At 43.1% G+C, this 23,712-nt stretch overlaps 1 protein-coding gene and 1 pseudogene across 2 annotated transcripts; both read right to left on the bottom strand.

Annotated features, from left to right (window-relative positions):
• Positions 1-444: 444 nt before the first annotated feature.
• On the bottom strand, positions 445-10,903 carry LOC119219575 (scinderin-like; annotated as a pseudogene).
• A 3,115-nt stretch (positions 10,904-14,018) lies between these two features.
• Positions 14,019-20,155, bottom strand: LOC119218812 (transmembrane protein 106B). Of its 2 annotated transcripts, none has more exons than XM_037473522.2 (8): positions 20,032-20,155; positions 18,976-19,179; positions 18,768-18,831; positions 18,240-18,399; positions 16,966-17,106; positions 16,828-16,877; positions 16,044-16,097; positions 14,019-15,947 (listed from the first exon to the last, which is right to left on the bottom strand). In XM_037473522.2, exons 1-8 carry the CDS (start codon positions 20,081-20,083, stop codon positions 15,812-15,814), a joined length of 861 nt encoding a protein of 286 aa, XP_037329419.1. In that variant the 5' UTR covers positions 20,084-20,155; the 3' UTR covers positions 14,019-15,811. The 2 variants fall into 2 exon arrangements, with proteins under 2 accessions (XP_037329419.1, XP_037329421.1); XM_037473524.2 differs by lacking the exon at positions 20,032-20,155 and adding an exon at positions 19,956-20,028.
• Positions 20,156-23,712: the final 3,557 nt, after the last annotated feature.

A 23,712-nucleotide genomic window follows, 5' to 3' on the forward strand; every position in this document is an offset into this window, starting at 1 on the left:
TGTATATATGTTTAATGCAGAAAAAATGAACAAACATTCCATGGAAATGGAACAAACAATTAATTTTTCATAAAATAACTAGTTTTTGTTCCTGTTTTTGTTTGTGGTTTCCATATGTGACGCGGTGACCTCATGTGGCAGTAAGAGGTAATGGCACTGAGAGTAGGTCACTAGTGTTTGAGCGGGAATCTTTTTAATGCAGCAAATCCTCTCGTGGATGAATCAGATACTCTAAGAAAATCCAACTGCTGAAATATAATTCAGAAATAACATCTATCTACGTGGGGTCAAGACACTTTGAAAATAATCTTCAGATATAATTAAAAAAAATAAAAAATAAGAAAATTAATAATTTTCAAATCTGTGATTGTATTTCCCTAAACATTTTGATTACTGATGTGTCTTCTTAAGCTGTGTGCTTTAAATGTGGACTCAAATACTATATGAAGCTTAGGCGAAAATTCAGTCAGGAAAACTGGACAGGCGCTGCCATTCCCGGTAGGCTTCCTCTCTCCATGGGGGCACACGGCCAGCTGATTAGGGGCGGGGTCAGGTAGTACCAGCCAACCAGATGTGGGTGATGTTACCGTAAACCAATTGCATCAGTGATGGTAAACGTTAAAAGACTGTTCTCTCTCTCTGCTGTCAGTTGTCATTTCAGCGCGCACCAAAGGTGACCCGCCACCACCCCTGACACCTCCAATCTACAGCAGTACCTGGCACATCAGGAAATTGGAGCAACTTATTCTCTACCACCATCACCAGTGTCTGGACTCCCGAAGGGGGGGGATATAGCTCGGCTCAGCATCCCGGCCCCTGGTCTATCCTACGGCAGGATGGAGTCCAAGCCCCAAACACATTGCAATATTAATGCATGTTATAATAAAGCAGTATTCAAACAAGTCTCTCCGGATTGAAATATATTTAGCAAACAACCACAGAATATGATGTCGGTTAAAGAGTTTACGCTGAGCATCATTTTACAGGCTCACAATTAAATTGAGGAAGCATCGTAGTTGTGTGTCATTAAAAATGTTGCTTTAGTCAAAATTATAATTATTACGTAGATAATTAATAACTGGTACGTCTTTTCTTAATATCAATTAATAATCACTTGGTTACTTACCAAGAGATACAATAAATCATTTAAATCTCAAATAAGGCAAAACAAGAATTTCTCCTGGAATCGTACATAGCTTTTTATAATGTGTTTGAACTTCTTCCAACAGAAACTGCTATCAACACAGAAAATGGAGTTTTCAAGAATGAATACAGCTCAACTTTTGGGTAAATACTCTTAGTACCAACACTGAGATTAGAAGAGCAATGTCACTTCACTTTTTAGTGAGTAAGTGTGAATACAAACAATCAAATATGTAGCTGAAGTAGCTAAAAAACAATGACAAATAAAAGACCAGAGAGAACCATCCAACTTTCAGATATTGAGAATAAGGTAATAATGTGTCGATATGATAGCGGCCATGTCAACAGAAAATCGTTGTTCAGAAAATCGTTGTTCAGAAAATCGTTGTTCAGAAAATCGTTGTCGTGGCAGGAATTGATCTGTATTAACTCATGATGACAGAGTTCCAGTGGGAGGGGTCCCAGGCCAGGAACCAGCCTGTGGAGGTGGGAGGTTCATGGCCTTGTTTCACCAGCACCAACGGAGTCTGCTTGTCCCGCCCACTTGGGTCCGTCTCTATGTACCGGTTGGCTGCAGAAGAGACGAAGGGTCATTGTTAGCCCTTTATCTTTTAGCTGAATATCATGCTGTGGTGATATTCAACTAAAAGACATGAAAGGCATGAGAGGCTCAGACTCAGTCCTACAGATCAGGCTTACCAGCATGAACCTGACTGATAACCAGTACATTAAACCCAAGATAAACAGCTAGTACAGCAACACACAGCAATGAGTGCAAAGTCCAAACGCTCACCAGATTTGACGGACTCGGCCCTCTCCATCTCGTTGGCGTCCTTTCCGATCCACGCAAACACCTGCAGCAGCAGAGTGTGTATTAGAGAGACTCTGGTGTTTGTCCTGAGACGACCTACCTTTGCTACAGCTGTGCACACTACCTGGGTCCACACTTCCAGCAGCATCACGTCATCCTCAGCCAGGTCATCCTGTGTGAACTCTCCAGGAACCTCCTCAATCTGCACACAGGATAGCACTAGTTAGCCTACTGCTCCACAGCATCTCATCCCACTCAGAGTGGTCCTCACATATTCTACTGATCACATGAAGCAACAGAACACATGACGTAACTGTTGAGAAAAATGAAGAAACATAATGAGCAATTACCTGGGATTTCTTCTCCCACTTCAGCTTTGTTTTATTTGCTCAAACGGAAAACCTGGTGGTGGAAGCTGCGCAATACATAAGTACATGGGCAGTTATGTGTGCCAAACGGGTCACAGGAGGTAGCATTGCCTAAAGCGTCATTTGCGGCATAGAGCTCTTTCCAGTCTATTTTTTTTCCATCATTAGCCAGCGAAACCTGACGTAATGTACATTGACATGTCTAATTCATTACAGGAAAGTTACTTTGATGAGAAAAAGTAGTAAAAACATTTGAGTGACGCTTAGGCAAAGAGATTTTATTGCCAGAATTGCGTTGTTGACAGCATTAATAATGGCATGGATGTGTGGCAGAGCCAAATGCAGCACAATGGCACGGAGTGTTTGATTAACCCTTTTATTAAACACGGCCTCACAGCAGGCGTTCGGGCACGATGAGAGGCAGAGCAGAGTTCGGTCCTCCGGAGCACAGGAGTAGAAGCGCCGGGCAGTCCAAGGAGTAGGCAACAGAAACCCGAGGCGCTCAGGCAGAACTCGTGGTCGGGGACAGAAGGCTGAGGTGCTCACCGGGGCGGAGACAGACGAACAGGCCGGGAACAGGCAGGGTCGAAACCGGGAGATCAGTCCAAGGTAGAGTGCTAGAGAGACTTGCATGACGTGATGAACAATCTGGCAATGACAGGCTACGAGTGCAGTGCTTATGTAGCGGGGCTGATTGTGAATGCGAAGCAGGTGTGGAAGGCGGGAGAGTGACAGATTGTAGATGCGGGGCAGGTGTGGAAGGCCGAGCTGGCAGGTGAGTGTGACAAATAGTAATTTGGGCGACTCTTTAACCAATAATTGAATCTCTGTGAAAAAGATGTTTAAAATGACATTGCACGTCTTCCCGGATTAGGGCACTCTTTTTCATCATCAGCCAAACTACCATCAGCAAAAAGCATTTGTGTTAGTATGTGGGAGTATTTATGTCCCATGTATGAAATATAGATGATGACCTGGTTCCTGTCCCTCCATTACTTGCTTGCTGGTGCAGTTCAGTTCACTACTCATGTAGGCAGCTCCTTTTTGCTCTTCTTCACTGACCCCTCTGCCAATCCACAGATAAGCCCGGCTTTTCAGCCATCTTCAGCAGGAAGGCGTCATTAGAGTTCAGACTGGATGTAATGGCATCAACCTGAAACATGTGAGACATTCAATACCTTTTCGTGATAACAGAGAACATATGAATATGTGAAAATTCTCACCTCAGCAACTCTGGTGATGGTACCCGGGTTCCGTCGGACCTGAAAGAGTTGGGTTGGAGGTGTAGGGGTCTGGCCTCTGAGGCGGGACATACCGCCCTTATATATAATAAGGGGTTTAGATTTGAAGAGGCTCAGCAGATGTGGGGGATCTTTGCCCTGGCACACTCTGACCTGATAACACACATAATCATAGCAAAGCCTTTATTTTTGTTGCAGCCTATATGTATTGGTTTCATTTTCTTCTTTTAATCAGTTCTGTGATGTTTGGTTGCTGTATTTGTTAAAGGAAATCCACCTACAAGCACTTTGGAACTCTGCAACTTTAATTCATGAATTGAGCTGCACCCAAAACTGTGTGTTTGTGATCAAGTATGTTGTTAGTGTGACCAAATATTACGAAACACTTAATTAGGCAGATTAGTCAGATTCATGAGCTATTTCAGGCATCCATTGCACATGCCGCTCATTTGGTCAGCCACATGTTGGTGTCTTATTTGGAGCAGCAGGTCAAGGCCAGTCATCTTCTACACAGTTTATCCTTTGACAGTCGCGGGAGGGCTGGAATCAATCCCAGCGTGCACCGGGCGTGAGACAGGGTACACGATGGGCTGGTTGCCAATCAATCACACAGCTAAAACAGAGACAAACACCGTCCATCCACTCTCACAAACCTGTGGGCCGTTTTAGAGTCACCAATTCACCTGTCCTTCATGTCTTTGAATCCAGGTACTTGTTGCGGTGAGGTAACAGTGCTCAGTCCCTGCTGATCCGGGTCTGAACACCAAATATGACATTCAAGTTATACAGACTTTAATGGCTAAGCTGTTAGCAGGCTGCTACCTGTTTGGCACATCAGGCAGATCTCTGCGTTGACTGATTTGTCTGGTGTTGGTACATGAAACGGAGGCTTCCCAATTCAAAGTTAATGGGCCAATAAGCACAGTGCGGTGACTAATGAATAGCCAGTAATGTCAAGCGACACTACAGCCGGTGTTAAGTGTTATAAGAACAACATTTATGCTTCTATTGATTAATGGTACTGAACGGTTCTCTCCTTTCTCTGGCATATTCTTTCTGTGGTGACTTTGTTGGCGATTCAAGGTGCTTTTCAAGGTCTCTCTTCTCTTCTTTTCTCTCGCCCTCTCATAAGGTAAATATAGGAAACATCTCTTCACTAAATGGACCCTCATTGTGTTTGTGCTGCTGAGTTTGATATGATTAACTAAATCATTTGACAGATACTTTGTAGGCAATTTCTGTTTTCTAAAATCTCCCTTTTGAGTCGCTCTGCTCCACTCTCAAAGCACGAGAAACCATGCTGTCATGGGAAGACATTACCTGTTGACTTAATTGTGGTTCTGACAGATAGTCTTTAGTCCTACTGCTTTGCTCCAAAGAGACTTCATGACTGGAGGTCATGTCTACTCAGTTTTTCCTTTAACATACTTAACTCAACTTAAAAGTTAACTTCCTTTATATTTAGTCACCTGTGTGTGTCCACTCCCATCATCCACCATGTTGTACTGGGCGGCCATGTGATGGGACTCATGGAGCTTGGAGGCTTCAAACTCCTCCTGCTGCTGGATCCTCGCAATTGTCTCTGTAACAAATACCTTCCCAAAGCCGTGTAGTTTTGTCACAAAAACAATTCTTGAATCACAAATATTTGCCCAAATCATTGTTAATGCACAATACTGATTGGTTGGGTTTAAGGTTCACTCAACAATGTCGCACCATCAGTTTTGAGCGTGAAAGCAATCGTAAGAAGTAAATACATAATATTTACTTCTTTATTATATTTGCTAATATTTGCTTTATATATATATATATATATATATATACATACAGCAGGTGAAATAAGTATTGAACACGTCACCATTTTTCTCAGTAAATATATTTCCAAAGGAGCTATTGACATGACATTTTCACCAGATGTTGGTAACAACCCAAGTAATACACACATACAAATAATCCCTGTGTCATTTCACATTATTACACATAACTTTATTTCTGAACTTCTTTATTTTGGTTTCTTTGTATGTATGTATTACTTGGGTTGTTACCAACATCTGGTAAATCATCATGTCAATAGCTCCTTTGGAAATATATTTACTGAGAAAAATGGTGACGTGTTCAATACTTATTTAACCTGCTGTATATTTAATATGGTGAAGTGTTTTTGTGTGTGTGAATTGAGTATTTTACCATGTATAGTTTAGCCATTTTCCTGTTAGACGCATCAGCCTCTGTATCATCAGCACCATCTCCCTGTTACACTTTTCCCTTCCTCATAACAGATAAAATGATTGCTCACTTGATACTTCCGTCATATGTTTTGAAACAGGAAACCGTTTTAATGGATGATGGAAGTAGCTAATGATCGACCTTCATCTCCTTTCTTATTTGGAAGGTAAACATATTAGGTCTAACTTAGTTTTAGACGTGTTATTATATATGTCAATCATTCTAGCTGGCAGACAAAGCAGATTTTCAGCACAAGCCAGCAGCAATGCACTAACGCATTAATTTTTTAAAGGTGGAACTAAAAGAAAAATAAGATGAGATACCATCAAAATATTTAAATATCCCAGACTTTTTTGGTAATCCACTGGCTGGTGACAATGATATGATGGTAACTTGTGGCATTGACTTGGCCAATGTTAGCTTGCTTTTCATAGATGAGGTAATGATCCCTACAGGTTTGCATAGCTAAACGTAGCTAGATAAATGTTCTAAATTGAGACCATTACAATCTTGTTAAATAAGCAAGCTGGCGCTATTGTCGAGATTATTGAATTCATCACGTCAGCCCTAGCCACTTGATTACAATCGATGAGCAAGCCATCTATGGTAGTAGTTTTAAAGAGGTTACGGGCGGTCGGACACCACCCTTAACATCAAGGAAAGACGCGCACAAATCAGCTCGTATCAAAACTTAACTAGGGGTATTTTATTATTACTCATACATATTAAAGTTTACTAGTTTACTCAAAACAAAGCAATGGGTGCGGGACGTTCTCCACTGCTGGGCGGCTGAACGGCAACCTTGATTGTCACCAGCACGGTCGGGCCCCCCCCGTGCAAATGGTCCAGGGAGCCTCTTGTAGCCCTGATACAGGCTCCGCTCAGGTGTGGCTCATCTGCAAATCAACACACACTCACCCACCCACCCACCCACACACACACACACACACTCTTGTAGCAACAAGCACCAGAGCTGGGGGACTTAACAGCAATCTAGCAAGCAATATCTTTAACCCCGAAATAAATCAAAAACAGGTTCAGGCTTTTATGCTGATGGCTACGCTAACGTTTTGCAGATGGACAGTGAGCAAATCATAGACCGTGTTGCAGAAAAGAGTGAGCTGCTGCAAAAACTACTCATGTAGTGAGGAAATATTGACACATGAATATACGGATATTGTTTTTTATTACCATGTGACTATAATGCACCTCGGCAGAGCTAGTTTAGGTTCTGTTACTTAACGTATTGTGGCAAGCCTGGGGGTGGGGACTTCCACCTCACAGTTGAAGGACACAAGCCGGACTCGGGGTACAGTTTGAACACAGTTTATTTAGATTACTTGGCTATGTAGGAGGATAAGCTCCACGCCCTGTTGCTCCTCCGTTTTCGTTCTCGTCGTCATCGTGTCCCAGGTCATACACGGGTGGTCCTCTTCCAAAGTAGTTCAATACACAGCGGGGGGTCATCAGCCAGTCCAGGTCAATCCATGCAATCCTATCCTGCGTTAACTTCTCTCTTTTCTCACTCTCCATTTCCTCCCTGTTCTGTTCCTTGTTGCCCGTCTTATGCTTCCCCTCTTTAATTGCTCAATTGCTTACCCTCTCGCCTTGTTAGGCCGGAACTTCCTGACATGGCTCGTGGGTGGAGCCATCTGGTCAAAATATACCTCCCCTCCAACACCCATCCCCTCACTTCTCCCTGTAGTCTACCACAGTATTTTGTTCTTCAAACCCCCTACACACACACACACACACACACACACACACACACACACACACACACAAACACACACCCAGCATGCAACACCACTGATGTTCACACGTATGTGTGGTCTTTCTCTGCTGACATTCAGGTCAGGTAGTGATACCTATAACCATACGTTAAGCATATTCATTTGGCAAACTGTACTGGTAATGTAGTAGCTATTATCGTTTTATTCCATGTCTCCATCTAGGCAAATTGGTGGAAATGTTAATTTAAAAAAACACATGTTATATGACATATGATGATTTCTTTGTAATAATCCAAACTAATGTTAAGTGTATGGGTATTTTAGGGTATGGGTAAGTAGGTCGCTGACTGGTCGATACGTGCGATGCTTTGAGTGGGCCGGTCTAGCAGTAACTCCCGGGCCACTTTTTTCCCCAGTCCGCCCCTGGCCAAGATTCAAGCTGTCATCACTGCCAACACATGATGCCGAACATTCTGGCTTTCCACGGCTTTTATATTTTCTGACAGATATTTGGACATTTGAAATTGTAAAAAAAAAAGTGTTGTCTTCCACCCACTCAAAGCACTTTAACACTACATGTCATCATACATCCATTCACACCAGTTCATACACTGATGACAGGAGCCACTGACGGTCGGTAAGGGGGGGGGCCTAACCGGACGCCTAAACCTACTCTCTCAGCTCTGTCATTTCTCCTACCAACTAATTCTCTCCTTCCCTCACTTGGACACTCAGGTGGCGGCACCGATCTCTGCCTGTCTGACTGACATCTCTCAGTGCATGTCCAATAACAATCTGAAAATCAACAAGACAAGACTGAACTACTTCTCTTTCCAGGAAAAGATTCTCCCACCCAGGTCCGTGTTAACGCCCACTCTGACTGCTAGGAACCTCGGTGTGACTCTTGACAGCCAACTCTCCCTGACTTCCAACATCACAGCGACAACACGATTCTTTAGGTCCACGCTCTACAAGATCAGGAAAATACGACCCCTTCTCACTTAGAAGGCGGCACAGGTCCTAATTCAGGCTCTTGTCATCTCCTGGACTTTTGTAACTCTCTCCTGGCAGGTCTTCCTCCTGCCACCATTCCACCTCTGCAACTCATCCAGAATGCAGAAGCGCGACTGGTCTTCAACCTTCCGAAATTCTCCCACATTACTCCACTTCTCTCTCTTCACTGGTTACCATTGGCTGCCTGCATCCAGTTCAAAACATTGGTTCTTACTAGGGCTGTCAAAAATAGCGCGTTAACGGGTTAATTAGCTGTTTGTTGTTAATTACGTCAATTTTTTTGACGCATTTCACGCATGCGCAGTGTGACAAATTATTCACGTCAGTAAAGTGCCTCTTCCTCTAGGGAATGCACTTCATCCTATACAACACATTACTGCCACCTGCAGGCATATGTCAGGCCGTCAGGTCCAGCAATGCGGAGGAAGAGAAGCCAATACGATCTAAATCCTCCCAGGTATGGGAATATTTCACACTGAAATGGGGGGTGCTAGCGGATTTCTTTGCAGCGCCAGTTGTTCTAATTGCCACGCTCGACTTCAAGGTGTAACCTTTATTATTGTTTGGTCTGAAACGGCGTGCCCAGTGACGGGTGGTGCAGCAATATTGTTGTTCGGGTGGAAATCGGGAGAAAGGTCGGTCCGGGAGATTTTCGGGAGGGGCTTTGAAACATCGGGAGGGTTGACATGTCTGGTCATGTCTGGTCATCGCAGCCCTGGACCATCAGGAGCACAAACTCACAGCAGAGTGGGATAAACTGCAGAGGCTCAAGACCCTTCTAGAGCCATGCAGGGAAATCAGTCTGTAACTTATCAAATAACATTGCTTTGATTATTTTCTAAAATGAATTAAAAAATCAAATATCAATAACATGTATTTATGTAAAAAATAATAATGATGATAATAATGATAATTATGTATCTGTGTGTCCTGTTATTTATCTTTAGTATGCATTTCAGAAATGCATTAAAAAAATGGTTAGGATTCAGGTGTGATTAATCATGATTAATCCACTGAAAATTCTAATTAATTTGATTAAAATTTTTAATCATTTGACAGCCCTAGTTCTTACATACCATGCTGTGAATGGAGGGGTTCTTGTTTACATCCAGGACATGGTCAAACCCTACATCCCAACCCGCACACTCCGCTCTGCATCTTTGGATAAAAATGTTGGCTAAATGACATTTAATGTAATCATTGAATGAGAAGCGAAATTGAAAGACTCACATCAGTTAACTCGGACAGTTCATCTCCTTCTTCTACAACAATCAATTTCTCTCTCGCTGTCACGGATACCTCTGGCCATTCTACCAGTGGTGTGGATCCACACCACTGGTAGATCTTCTACAGATTGGTGAACAACACAGAAAGACAGGGAATGGCTGTCAACATATAAACATATAATAACAACCAACGTCTATCGAATTAATCCTCCTTCTGTCAACATTCTGTAAAAAAAAAAAACTGTGTCCTTACATCTCCGAGGTCAGCGATGAAGCAGTCTCCACTGTTGAAGCTGGTCCAGCTGAGAGGGACCTGAGTGGCCCCGATGAAGCGACGGCCATTTATGTGTAGGAGCCTCTTTGCTGAAAGGTCATTGGTGTCCACATGGTGGAAACCTGAGGCCACGCCTCCCGTCTGTGGGACAGAGAACACTGGCAACCTTCTTAGTTTTCTTTGTTTACGCAAGGATTACTTTTTCTTCTGTCACCAAGAATAATATTGCATACAGTCAATATTATCTCACTACTGAGATCAAAGTAGCTAACTCTGGTAGAATGGCGTAGGGCCAAGTCTGGGCCCCTGGGGCGTCCAGTGGCGGATGACTTTTATATTGTGAGAATTACAGAGGGCCCCACTGACAGACGAGAGGCTCGCTTTGTCTATTATTAACATCTATTTGTTTTGCACGGCCCCCTCCTCCACCCCTGGTATCGTCTGCGCCAACACCCCTCCTCGTCGGCTGTATGTCCGCACCATGATCTTGTAGTGTAAATCTATTAATTCTGATTTTGGGGTAATATTAGTTTCAGATCCGGAAATATTTTCATTAAAAAGAACAATTAAATGATGCCCTGTTTATGCAGGTTGTTTTATTTTGTACCCAATGATTTGTGAGATTTTGTTAGAAACAATCCACTACACTCACTTGCTTGCGTTTTAGACTGGTAGTGAATGACATACTCTGTAAGTGATCCCTCCCTGGAAGTAGCCGCTGAAGGCTGTTGACTCAAACCCCTGCAGTTCTTGGTACTGGACCGGCTTTCCGCCTAGGTATTCATCCAATTGCAGAGTAAAGATGGCGGCAGCGCTACTCTCATCCTGGCTGCACTCATTTCCTAGAACATGCACCGGGCACAGGCATGAATGAGAGACAATAAAACATTACGGATGCATCTATTTCTAATGCGTTGATATGGGAATCCAATGCTCTGTTCAAAGGCATTTGCTGGGCAACACTAGTGAAAATCAACTTGATCATCAGGTGTATTCACTTCATGTACATGCACATTAGTACTTCTTGGAGTCAACCAAATAACAGCTTCTGTATGGAAATAAAAAATGATACATAATACGCATTAGATTCTCTGGTGGTACAGTTTACTGAGCAAATGGAATCCCTAGAAAATCAAACAAATCAAGAAACTCAAGTAAAAGATTAGCTTAAAATTAGTATGTTTGTTTATTTATTAAATTTATGAACCTATATATCTAAATAGCTGAACTGTATTGATCTCACATATCGCTTTGATTCGGAGTTTGAGATATTCTAAACATTTTATTGCTATGTCTGTGACTTTAGTATGGTGGAGCTGGTCAGGAGAGGGTTAGGCTTGCTCCAAATTCAACTCAAAAACTCACCAAACAACATGGTTGAAATACAGCTTCTTGCTTTTCTTTTCGGCGCTGGTTTCCCCTCGGGGAGAAACCCTTGGCCCTGGGCCACCACTGCAACGGTCTCAAGTGTAACGGGCCGCAAAGGATCACGTAGGAGGCTGCTGCCAGGAGACCTAACAGTCTCCAAAAGTGTTTCACAGTGAGTGGTTGGCCTAGCTTGTCCTGCTTGACTGCGGAGAGGATCGAAACTACTCGAGCGGGAGACGGATGTGCCCGCATCGTGGTCGAATCCCAAACAACGCCCAGGAAGGTGGTCCTATGCACCGGGGACAGCACGCTTTTCCTGGCATTGAGTCTCAGCCCCCAGACGGTTGATGTGGGCAAGCACAACACCTCTATGTTGCGCTAGAATCAACCGTCGTCTTCGTAGTTCAAAATGCGGATGCCCTGGAGACGCAATGGCGCCAGAGCAGCGTCCACGCATTTGGTACGGGGTGATAGGCTAGGCCGAACGCAAGAGCCCAATATTGGTAAGCTTTTCCCCAAAAGCGAACCTCAGGAACTTCCTGTCATGGGAGGATGGAAAATAAGCGTCCTGGAGAACTACCGTGACAAACCAGTCCTTGGACCTGATCTGTGCCGCGATCTGTTTGAGAGTGAGCATCTTGAAGCTCAACTCAGCAACAGCACGGTTCAACGGTGGAGATCTAGTATCTCTTCTCCCTTTTGGACGCCAACCCCAATCCTCCTTTGGAACGGTGAAGTAGCGGCTGTAGTAGCCCAACTCTCTGTCTGGAGGGAGAACTCGTTCCGAGGCTCCCATCCGCAGCAGGGTCTGTACTTCTCGCTCTGATGTCCGCGCCTGCTGAGGGTCTACCAAAATGGGTAGTACCCCGCGAAATCGAGGGGGCCGCCACCTGAACTGGGTGGCGTAGCCTTCGTCGATTGTGCGCAGGACCCATTGAGATACATTGGGGCGGGCTCGCCACTCTCCCAATAAGTCTCTCAGGGGCACGGGCCCCTCGGGGTCTCTGGACATCTTGGGTCTACAGACACAGCGCCCTGCAACAGCGTACTGGCAGGGAAGCGCTAGTGTAGTAGCGCCGGAACAACAGACCAACTCCCGGAGAGTATCGGGGGGGAAGGGGGCACTGAAAAAATGCAGTGACACCCTAGCCCCCCCGGTGGGGATACTCTCCGGGCCCTGACGCGGCGGCCATACTCAGACCAGTCCGACCGCGAGAGGGCCCCGCCTGAGCGTGTCGCGCTACGGCCCAGCCTCGACGAGACGAGAGGGTGCACGCTCTCCTACTGCGCCTAGGTGATGCGAGCTTAACGACGGCCGGCATGCTAGCATAGCCATGTCGCTTAGCCTCCGCCACTGACGAATACAAAGCCGCACGCGGGTTGTAAACGCGAGCGGAGACCGGCTTCCCTAGGACGCCGACACCTCAGCGTGGACGTCCGGGAAGAAAGGCAAGCACCGGCGCAGAGGTACTCTACGGGAAGGCAGAAACCGTTCATGCAGTTTACCGGAAGCAGCAGGCTGTTGTTTACCCGCCGGCCAGCTGATATGGAACTTGTCAGCGGCTCGGTGAGGACCTCCAGCAGATCTTCTTCTTTTCTTTCGGCGGCAGCGGGGGAATGAGTCGCCTTGGCGTCAGCCTCCGCTACCTCTACGCTCACCACGTCCAGCTCCTCGGAGCCGGGAGAACGTGGGAGCGGCGTCTCGTCCGGAAGCCGCGGAGCGTGCCTCCGACACCGGAAACGAGCTCCTGGATCCCGCGGTGAAGGGCCGGGAAAAGGCCCCAGCCGTCCCGGAATCCTCTGCGAGATCCATTTGTGATCCCCACCTGAAGACATGCGGCGCTCTGCCTCGGCACGAGCTGGACCGGAGCCGCGGGGAGCACGCCTCATCGAGCCGCTCCTCAGTGAAGAGAGCTCGACGGGAAGACGGGATTGCCACACACAATCTGCACAGCTAGCCCCCTCAAGGGCTAGCTGAGCGTGCTCCACGCCTAGGCAGACAACACAGGCGTGTCATCTGAGTCATTGCCCGTAATAAAACGGGTGGAAGCGGGGACACACTGGACAATACCGCTCAGCCATTACTAGGTGGAAAAACTTCACACGCACTAGATGAAGGCACAGAGATGAATGGTCCTGCCCTTTGGGTCCCTTTATAGCGCCCTGGTCCGGCATCTATGACGTACCAGCTCGCCATTGGTTAGATTTTTACACGTGCTTCATGACGCGGTCACGCAGGGGCGGTCAAGCAGGGGCGTTCCCACAGCGTCTTTACGCAGCTCGTGTTCCCTGAGAGGGAACGGAAGAAAAGATCAGAGAAGTTTTGATCAACTCTGAATAAAAGCTGAATAAGTCATGGGAATAAATGAAGATGTTCCAATAAGTGCTGATAGTTCAGGGTTCAGTACTGACCCCCAGCTGCTGTAATGTTATAACTGTAACTGTTATAGTCTGGGAAGGTGCAATGGAGAAATGGAGGTCCTTCTCTTTAATGAAATAGTATATATATTGTAAACAATCAAACTTTAATAGGAACATTTTTTGGTATATGCCTGAAATATACTAAAACACATTAATCGTTGCATATATAAATACATAAAAACTTCAAAGATAATCAGGTTTCAAAACTTTATTTGTGCTCCCACAAAAAAAAGTCACAATAAATCAATCTACAGTAGAGGTAGTGAAAAGAGCTTTTCAAAAGTAAAATGGTTACTCGGGAGTGTTAAGGTGCATGTTAGGATAAAGTCCCACTCAATACAAATGTTACAGCTGGAGTTCATGACAGTATTACATTTTTATAATTACAGGATAGCAACCTAAATCATGTCAAATTTTACATACCCAAGATGTTCTTTAATTCAAAATAGGTATGATATGTATGAAATATGAAAATATACGTACAGTATATGCGCGTTATTGAAAAAATACATAGTTATTCTTTGTGTGTGTTTTCTTAATTGGATCAAAATCATAAAGATCCCTTATTTACAGAATAGGAAGGGCAGAGTAAAAAGCTTTATTCAAGGAAAAAAGTTCTACAACCGCTACTAGAAAGATAAACGTCCCCTCGTGATTAATCAACAAAATGGCTTCAGGGATCCATATCGTCTGTTATTTGTTGATAACAATAAATATCCTGAAATTACATTTTCAGATTTGTACAGCTTTAAAAAGATCAACGAGTGCTAAAACTGCAGACCTAAAAGCCACCAAAAGATGCATCGGTTCTCAGGTTGGGTTTCTCTCTTAGTGGTTCCACTACACTTGTGCATTCAAGAGCAACTCTTCCAGGTTCAATACATTAGCCTGCACTGCCAACTTGCCCCCCCCCCCTCCCCCCATGCAGATTTAATGTAGTGCCTTTCTATACTGCTCTCTAAGGAAGAGTCCAAGCCTCACTAAGCGCATCCTTGTAGTAATATAGGGATCACTCAAAAGCTTGTCAACACAAGAGAAACCTTTTGTTTAAATGGAATGTCACTTCTTTTAAATTAATTACAAGTTGAAGAGAGACAAAATTGTATGAAAAGTATATACTGTAATGCTGAGCACCTGGAATCAGAATGCTATACTAAGCGAGTCAGAAGATCATACTTACTTTTTGTTAGAGACAAACACACTGCTGATTCGGAGTGCTATTTAATTCTACTTATAAAGTGCAGATCGGATTGGTAGGCAGGGAGATACCCTGATCAAGTCTTCAAATCTAATTTTAGTATTTCAACAAATACCCTTTTTGTTCCCTCGTTGTGCATAAAATCATAGATCATGATGCAGTGGTATCTATTACTTAGGGTTGTCATAAGAAAATGCTAACGCCACTTTAACACGTTAGGACTTTGTACAAAATAACAAAAATTTGATTTTTATCATGTGAGGCAGCAAAAGCCGGCCAAATAACTATGTTGCTGATTATGTTTGTCTTTTATGCGAATTCAGAGATTACAATTAAATTAGACAATTATCTTGATATAAAAATTGTTTTCTCATAAGAAGGCCAACTCTACTATACAAGAGTCAAAGTTGTTGGATTGGAAGTTGGGTTAGTGCACATGTATCAGACTTCAATATTTTTGGAATGCTGTCTAAAATATGCACATCTGTCTTTAGATGTTTTGCATATTTTGCTTGATTAAAATTGATTAGCAGTGTTTACTCCTCTTACAAAGGATTGGAACCAAAACCATTTGAGGGAGTGAGTAGTAAAAGAGGCAATAACACTTGTGAGACTAAAGTTCATCAGCACCTACCGGCTGCTCTTAGCTCCCACAGCCAATCACTCAGTCACAAGAGGCAGACAGCTTATTATTATTATATTATCATCATCATCATCATATTTTGTTCTAGTGTCTTGTAAGTACGTTATAGTTCTCTTGTACTTATGAGCTAAGAGTGGTGGTGGGGTTACTCAGCAGGATGTGGGATGCGAAATGGCTTCATCCCTTTAATGGTAGTGGTGTTCCCTCCGCAGTCCACATACTGGTACATCTCCTGAGACACCTGCTCCACATGACCAAAGTACGTGGTGGTGACGGTCACTCTGCAGGGGGGGGAGGGGTGGGAGAGAAGGTGAAGCCTCCCACACAAACTACACACAGCTCAAATGTTTAGCTTATTAGAATAAAAGCCAACTCACTGCATCATGACGACAATGTTGTGGACCTTGATGGTTTGGAGAATGCAGTAGTCACTGAAAAACAAAAGCACAAGACGCAAATCTTGTTTAGATAAGTGCTGTGAGATAGTGTGTTATAATAGTTAAATTGTGATGTCAATATGTAAGGTGGGTTTTGCTGCGATGTTCACCATCTTAGTTGAAGTGTGAAGGTCTGTGTGTGTGTGTGTGTTTTGTTCTGACAAAGTGGAAGCGATGGCAGAAGCTGCTGGAGTATCGCACATGACATTTATGAACGTTTTTAATAAGAATGCAATTAATGTAAATATTATGATTGAAGCTGCCAACTATTTGGTAGAGTCCTATTCATTTCCCATGGGGCCCTAAATGCAGCAGGGAAACTTTCAACAGCTGGCGATCTGGCTTTATTCTTTGGTTGAAGATGACCTGAAAGGATTTGAAGCAGTGGAACGGACACAGCAGTTACAGGAGTAGAAATAACTAATTAAAGATGTGTTATTGCAAAGATCACAACATTACTGTCTCTCCTTGTCTCACTCCAATATTAGAGGTGCTGATATTAGAGCACCTCATTTGTTTAAAGTGTTTGCATAAATATAACAATACTTTTGAATTAATTATTGAATTTTGCGCACAACAATGGGATTAATGACGAATAAAAATGTTAATGGTTGCCCAGCCCTAGTGTTTTTATGTCGTGTGAGGAGGCTACAATTTAAATACCATTGTGCCATGTGGTTCCATGAAAGAGAAATGAACGTTGTGTCTTTGGAACATTACTTACTACATGTAGTTCATCTCATCTGCAAAGGTGGTGGACACCATGTAGTCGATCTGAAAGGCAAATGAAGACAACATGAGAGACGCAGAGTTGTGTCCATCCAGAGGAATGTCCAAGTGATGCACAGACTCAGAGCTCTACCTGTTTCATGTCCAGAGGACTGATGGCAGTTATGTTGCTGATGCGAGATTTTCCAATCACCGTCTTGGCAAACTGCACCTGAGCTGTGATGTTGGCCACCTCCACTGAGTAGTAGTTGTTGTTGGTGATGTTTAGGGTATTCTAGTAGAGACAATATTGGAAAAGTTGATTGGCATTGACACGTTGTATGGATGTTGGATGTCCCTTTAAGTCATATTGTGGTTGTGTATTTGCAGGTTGGGGACCAGCCACACTACAAATGTACAAAAGGAGAGTGCAACTAAATGCTTTATCTCTAATCTGTCTTCACCGTACCCACAGTCAGACTTAAAAGAGATCAGAAGATCCTTTTGTTGGTGTTCAAAGCACCCGTTGGATCGGCTCTGAGACACAGCAAGGCTCTATAGTGTGTGCTGTCTAGATCACCAGAGGGCTCGGACACTGGTCTTTGTCCTCACCCTGCGTGAGGCAGCATCAAGTGTCTATGGTCCTCACCTCTGGAGCATCCTGCCAGAGGAGCAGAGGTCAGTATGCTTTTAATAGAACTCTTAAGACACATGTGCATGTTGTACTTTTTCATCTTCTGAGCTATTCTACAGTGGCATTTTCACTCCATGTTGTATCAATATTGTATCGTGTTGTGTTGCAATGTTGTGCTGAAATTTTGCACAGAAGGTACCAAGTAAATAGATAATGTTTAATAACTAATCAAACGGTTCCCTGTTTGATTACGCATGTCAAACATTCTGACAACTCGTGTGGAATGAAATAAGATGGAATCATTCAAATGAATTAAAATCGTGTTGAAAATAAAAATGGATTCTTATCTGCATCTGTGCCCTCAGTCCAGATTTCTCCATAGTTTTCCCTATCAATAGAAGTACATTAGGGATATAATATTCCTTCCAATTTTAGGAATAAGCCCACACAAAGGATATAAGCACTGACAAACTGTGTGTCACATGGTTGTAAAAATGAGGTTAATAGCCCCACTCTTTTGTGTCCTTACTTAAGCCCTTGAGTCCAATCAGAGTGCATTTCAGCCCCAATCACTGGGCTTCAAGACAAACAGTTTATCCAGTTACATACTAAACATTCCACACCTAGAACCAACACAGTTTTATCCACAGATTACTTTGTAAATTATGCCCTTGTGCCTGGCGGCTTTCTAATGATGGATACGGACGTCTAATGCATTCTTTGTTGTTTGTTTATATGCTGGAATTAAAGGAATTAAACTTGTGAACTTTGATTTGACTTCTGATGAAGCTCACCGTAATGTTGAGATAAACGCTGCGTTTGTCTTTGTTGTAGCTGACAAAAACAGATTTGACCCCAACGTAGGACACATCGATGGAGCGAGGAAAGAGGAAGAAAACAGCAAGGCTGGACAGCAGCAGGCACACCACGACGGATGCTGACACATACAGCTTCCTGAGGAGGAAACAAGACATCCCGGGATTCATCAGGCTGCTTACTAAGTCTCCTAAGCCTCTGCAGTTGATTCGGGATGCTGCAGCATGTGAATTAACAAGAACTAAGAAATGGGATCATTTTACTCCTGTATCCACACTGGCTCCCTGTTACATCAAGAATAGAATTTACATTTTGGCAGTAACTTCCGTTTGGGTTGAAAGGATGAAAAGACTTGAATCTTGGGTGCAGTGTTAGTACAAAATAGTTGCTGAACACATTTCAGTGTGTATCTGTATTTATCTAAATAAACTATCCATACACATGCAAATACTGAGAGACCTTTGATCATGTCAGTGGCTCTGACTTGCAGAGATACAAGTACTCACGTCCTCCTGGGTCGCAGCCTTTGGTCACTGTATGGAATCAATGCCACAAGTTGATTTTCTTGTCCTGAAACACAGGCAACAATCAACTTGTTTTAATAACTAATCCTGTGGCGCAACAGAAGCCTGTTTTACACTTATGTCCCAGCTTTACTTAAGGATTATCACTGGATAAGGAACATTTAGATGACTGTGGAGACAGCCGTGGTACCTCTGGGTATCCGCCCGGTGCCTTGACACGTTGGACACGTCACACTGTCCCTTCCTGTGAACTCTACATAAGGAAACTGGGAGACGTCTCGACCCTTCCCCTCCTCAGTCTGAGAGTCCTCCAGAGGAGAGGTGAGGCTCTCCTGGCCCTCATCTTGGCCTGACTGCTTAAAGAGGTGGGAAAAAGACTTCCCCATAGTCACACCTGGAAAACGCAACACAAGTCAGTGATTCACACTCTCAGCTGGTCCGTCCACAGTCCATCCCTACCAGAGTTCAATGACTTGCACTTATTGGATCAATAGAAGCGGTTTAAGGAGTACACCATTAGCTAGAAGGCAGGTAGGGCTGCTATGATTAGGCATCAATCAATTAAGTTAGTTCCTTGATAGATAACGAATCATGAATAGATCATTGGTTCTAGCGTCTGAAATGGGAATTTGGGAGGGGCATTTATTATTACTTAACGTTATGTAACGTTACATTAAGTATAACATAACGTTAGAAAGGACTTTTTTTCTTTCCTTTTGTCTGAATATTTCCCACTGACATTTTAGTGCTTCGAAGAATAGATACATTACTGGTTATGGCTGACCGTTAACATAGACGTGCTAACGTTCAGCCATAGTTTCCAACTAGCTGAGTGGCACCGGAATCCCTCGTGCCTACCTGCGGCAACCCCGCGAAGACTAAAGACTATTAAGTCATGTTACATCTGTGAACTCTGTGAACGTTAGAGCGGAGGCAGTTGACTTTAGTCAAATATTGGCAGGGATGAAGCTAATGTCGATGTAACTAACAACATTAACAACACAATAAACCGAAGTGAACAAGTAAGCGGTCCAAATGACCCCGGATAACAGTTAGCGTCTCAGCTAGCTAGCTGCAATTGCCGAGGCTGACAGCTAACACATTCCGAAATGAACCTTAGCCGTGGCCAATAGTCGCGTCACCATAGCTCACTCAACCTATCCAACGTACATTTACAACACAAATGATCCATCGAAAGTTAATGTGCGTTCACTGAAATAGGTTGGAGAGAATGAACGCTGGCTACCTGAATACGACCTGTTGCTGCTGGTTTTGTTTATCCTCTTACAAACAGACATGCGCACATGTGATGTGTTCAAAACTCTGGGAAAAAACAGTTTCAAAACTTGAACTCCGATTTTTTCTTTAGAATAAGCATGTACCAAACAAAAAAGACACACACACACACATATATATATATATATATATATATAATTTTAATAGATAAAGGGACAAACCTTCTGGAATCTATTAAAAGTCTGATTTCAATGAACAGACATTACTGAAATTTTTTTTTACTCGCAATTAAAGTAAATACAGCTCCACCTTGTGTAATAATACAAAGGTTTGTGTCCTCTAGATTGAATATATATTTTCAATGAATTGGATTGAATATTTATATATATAAATGTTCAAATATTCAATCATACACACTTCAACTACATATCTTATCTCGGGGACAGATAAGTGCAGTCACATGCTCAAAAACATTAATTATTGTTGTTATTAAGATAAGGTGATAACTGTAGCAATCTCAAATTTCTGTCATTGAACAGAGTCAAACATGGTTCCCGCTTCTTGAAGTGACGGAACCCATTTTAGTGTGCCTCATATGTAAACTACAATGATTAAAAGACAATGATGATTATTATTTGTTTTAAACTAATTTGTGTGAACATAGAGATGGCACTCGGCTTTCCATATTACTCCCTTCTCTGTCTAAAAGTCTTGTAATGTATCTCACAATTTCTCTCTTGACAAGTTGCATTCACTGCCAAATAAAGGCTTCCCTCTCCGATTTGGTGCTGTACAAATCAAATAGAACTAACATGAATATAAATTAAAATGAATACAAAAAATTATGATTTTGGACTGTTGAAATGAAAAAGATGTTTGCACATGAGTACTTTACAGATGAAAGAAGACAACTGAGCTCTGCAACGGAATAGAGGTGCTTGTTTTCATAGGTTAGGTCAAAAGTTGAGGCCTCTTGTGGGTTGAATCTATATACAGGGGTACTCTTTGCATATGGTGGGGATTGGATTGCCAAGGGCCAGTCTACCCTGCCACTCTGTAGCACCTGCTGGTCCTTGTCAGCCCAATCACTCTGACATGTCTACTACTGCGCTCCTCTCTTCAGCGTTCTACTGCATCTACCCCCTCTGTGGTCTTGCATCTGGGTCCTCCACATCACCTGTTACACTCTTGAGCAATTATGGCTTTCTCTGCGTGTGAATGGTGACCTCAGGTTTTGTACCAACTGCAAATCCACCTACAATGTCTTCTTGCCTGCCAGTTGTAGATTGTCTGAGGAATGGGCACAGAAAGGTCTTCCGCCATGTGCTTTGAAATAAGGCTGTTTGATGTGGCGAGCAAACTGTCCAGCAGCACCAGAAATGTAACAGGTGGGAAAGTGCGTGAACATATTAAGAAAAAACAATCCTTTGACTGTGAGCAAGATCCACTTCAATCGGATGAGGCATGGGTCACATTATGTCGCATCATGTCACATCTTCTAGCAAAAGAAAAACCAGAGATCTTACAAAGAACTACAAAAACGCCATCGAAGGCTATGCCTACATACGTGTACTGTAGGAACTGTAAGTTTAGTACAATGTGTACCTTCTTTAACTCTATTATGTCATGACTTTTTCCTTTCATTGCCTTTTTAAGCTTATTTGTGGGCCAACTATTTCTAACACTAATATACTCTCCCAGATAGCTCGACTGTGACTCTGACTGAGCAGGGTTCTCCTTCCATTAGACAGTTGGGAGTCCCATCTCCGCAAGTCCATGCTGATTAATCCTGGGCAATACACTTAAATGGGAAACGGACACACCGAGTGACCTATGGAAATTCTATCAAGCCTTCACAATGCCATCTAAGTCTTTATCAGATGTAGCCGAAATCAAGCCATTTAAACGTCTCTGCTGCAAATGGAATGCAGTGCAAGTTGTTTTTGAACCGTTAACCACATTGTCACAGCTACTAATCGTACATCCTTGATAGAGCCACATTTGTATGTGTGTGAAAAAACCCCAGAGGAAAGATCCCTCTCCCGGGATGAACAGACTGCAATGAATGTCAGAATGAACAGCGTAACGTACAATATGTTAAATGCCATAGATTAAATTATTGAAAGTAGTATGCCACACAATGATTTATGATATCTACGAATTATAAAAGCTGTAGTGGAAGTAGTAGAATAACAGGTACCCTATGCTGCTGATGCAATGTGTGTGAACAGATAACTAAGCAAAACGGGGCATCTACCGGATTTGTGACGCAAGACAATCTCCTAACATTGGCTCTTTGTTTCAAATAGGACATTTGAAAATGTCAAAGTGTCCTGCATGTCCATAGGGAGTGCTCTATGGGTGTGTGGGGGGGGGGCGATGACGACAGGCCCTTCTCAGGAAACCATTCGGCAGGGAGTGGTTCCTGAACCCTTATCACCATATCCTGTCCTGCACTCTGACGACCGCAGTCTACAGACTTCACGGCTCACACTGACGGGCAAACAGAATACCAGTTCACACAGTCGTCAATCAGATGGTCAACGCACAACCCTTACGTCTGTCATGCTGAGTACACACTCTGCAGAGCGATGGTTGGCTTTCAAAGTCTATTTCCTCAGCTGGAAGAAAGCGAGAGTTCACAGTGTAAATACAAAACGTGGAATGTTTGTTGTTGGCAGATCCTGTAAAATCCTGTTGATATCTTGATATATTTGAATCAAATACATGATGGTTTAATTGTATCTGAATGTCGGGAGCCCTTACTGCACATTCCTTTATTGACGTGTTTAATGCGTCGTGTGCTATAGTTTACATTCTATAATAGCTTTAATGTTCTATCTAGAGATCTAGGAATTCCCTGGTGCGTAGTTGACTAGTAACTTTAACCTGTTACCAAACCTGTTCAAGTTATCTACGGAATGTTAAGATTGCTATGTGGGCCAGTGAACTAATGTTAGCGTCCAAAGAACTGTCTCTGAACATCTGGTCAAATATCATCTTGTTTACATGAAAAGTAGTTTCCATTTAGACATTTCATATTTGAGCATGTTGGTGTCTTTTGTTGACCGGACAAGGTTTAACACCATGATTGTACTCCTTCAGGTAAGGTATCAAAAAAAGATCATTTCGATTGCACTATTTCAAATCATACGCAGCTGTGCTAGAAAGTAACCGTACCTATCAGCTATCTCCCCATTTAATAACCTCACTGTAACCAGCATCTAAAATAGGCTAACTAGTACATGTATCAGATAGATGATGGTCACTTCATAATAAACATTTTATGTTTGCCCAAGTTACCATATCTTTGGCATTTCCATACGGACATTTTTTTATTACTCAAGAAATTACACGGTTAATTTCAGTAACTGTTTTTCTTTTTAATATATATATATATATAGTGTTGTGCCTGAACGCGTTCATTGAACGATAGTTCATGAACTCGTTCATATTTTGGGCGAACGTGAACTGAACGTACTGTATTAATGCCCGATGAACGTTTCTGTGAACTCGTTCATTCTGGTGTCTATGAACGGCACGTTCTTTCAGGTTAACGTTGTTCCAATAGGGTGCCAGATTTCTATAGAAAACACACCGTAAACGCGCCTTAATAAGTAGCGGAAAAAACACCCAATCTGGCAACACCAGGCACCAGTGTCGCTCCGCCGCTTGCGTCTTTAAAAAAGAA

The sequence above is a fragment of the Pungitius pungitius genome, chromosome 17 (genome assembly GCF_949316345.1).
Source record: "Pungitius pungitius chromosome 17, fPunPun2.1, whole genome shotgun sequence".
NCBI classification, from domain to species: Eukaryota; Metazoa; Chordata; class Actinopteri; order Perciformes; family Gasterosteidae; genus Pungitius; species Pungitius pungitius.

What these genes read in the sequence shown, in the direction of transcription:
- LOC119218812 (XM_037473522.2), bottom strand. Translation starts at nt 20,083, where the DNA reads ATGTCTGTTTGTAAGAGGATAAACAAAACCAGCAGCAACAGGTCGTAT. An exon ending in AGGCTGCGACCCAGGAGGAC is followed by an intron (nt 18,400 to 18,767) that starts GTGAGTACTTGT and finishes TTTCCTCCTCAG; the next exon opens with GAAGCTGTATGTGTCAGCAT. An exon ending in GATGAGATGAACTACATGTA is followed by an intron (nt 16,098 to 16,827) that starts GTAAGTAATGTT and finishes TTTGTTTTTCAG; the next exon opens with TGACTACTGCATTCTCCAAA.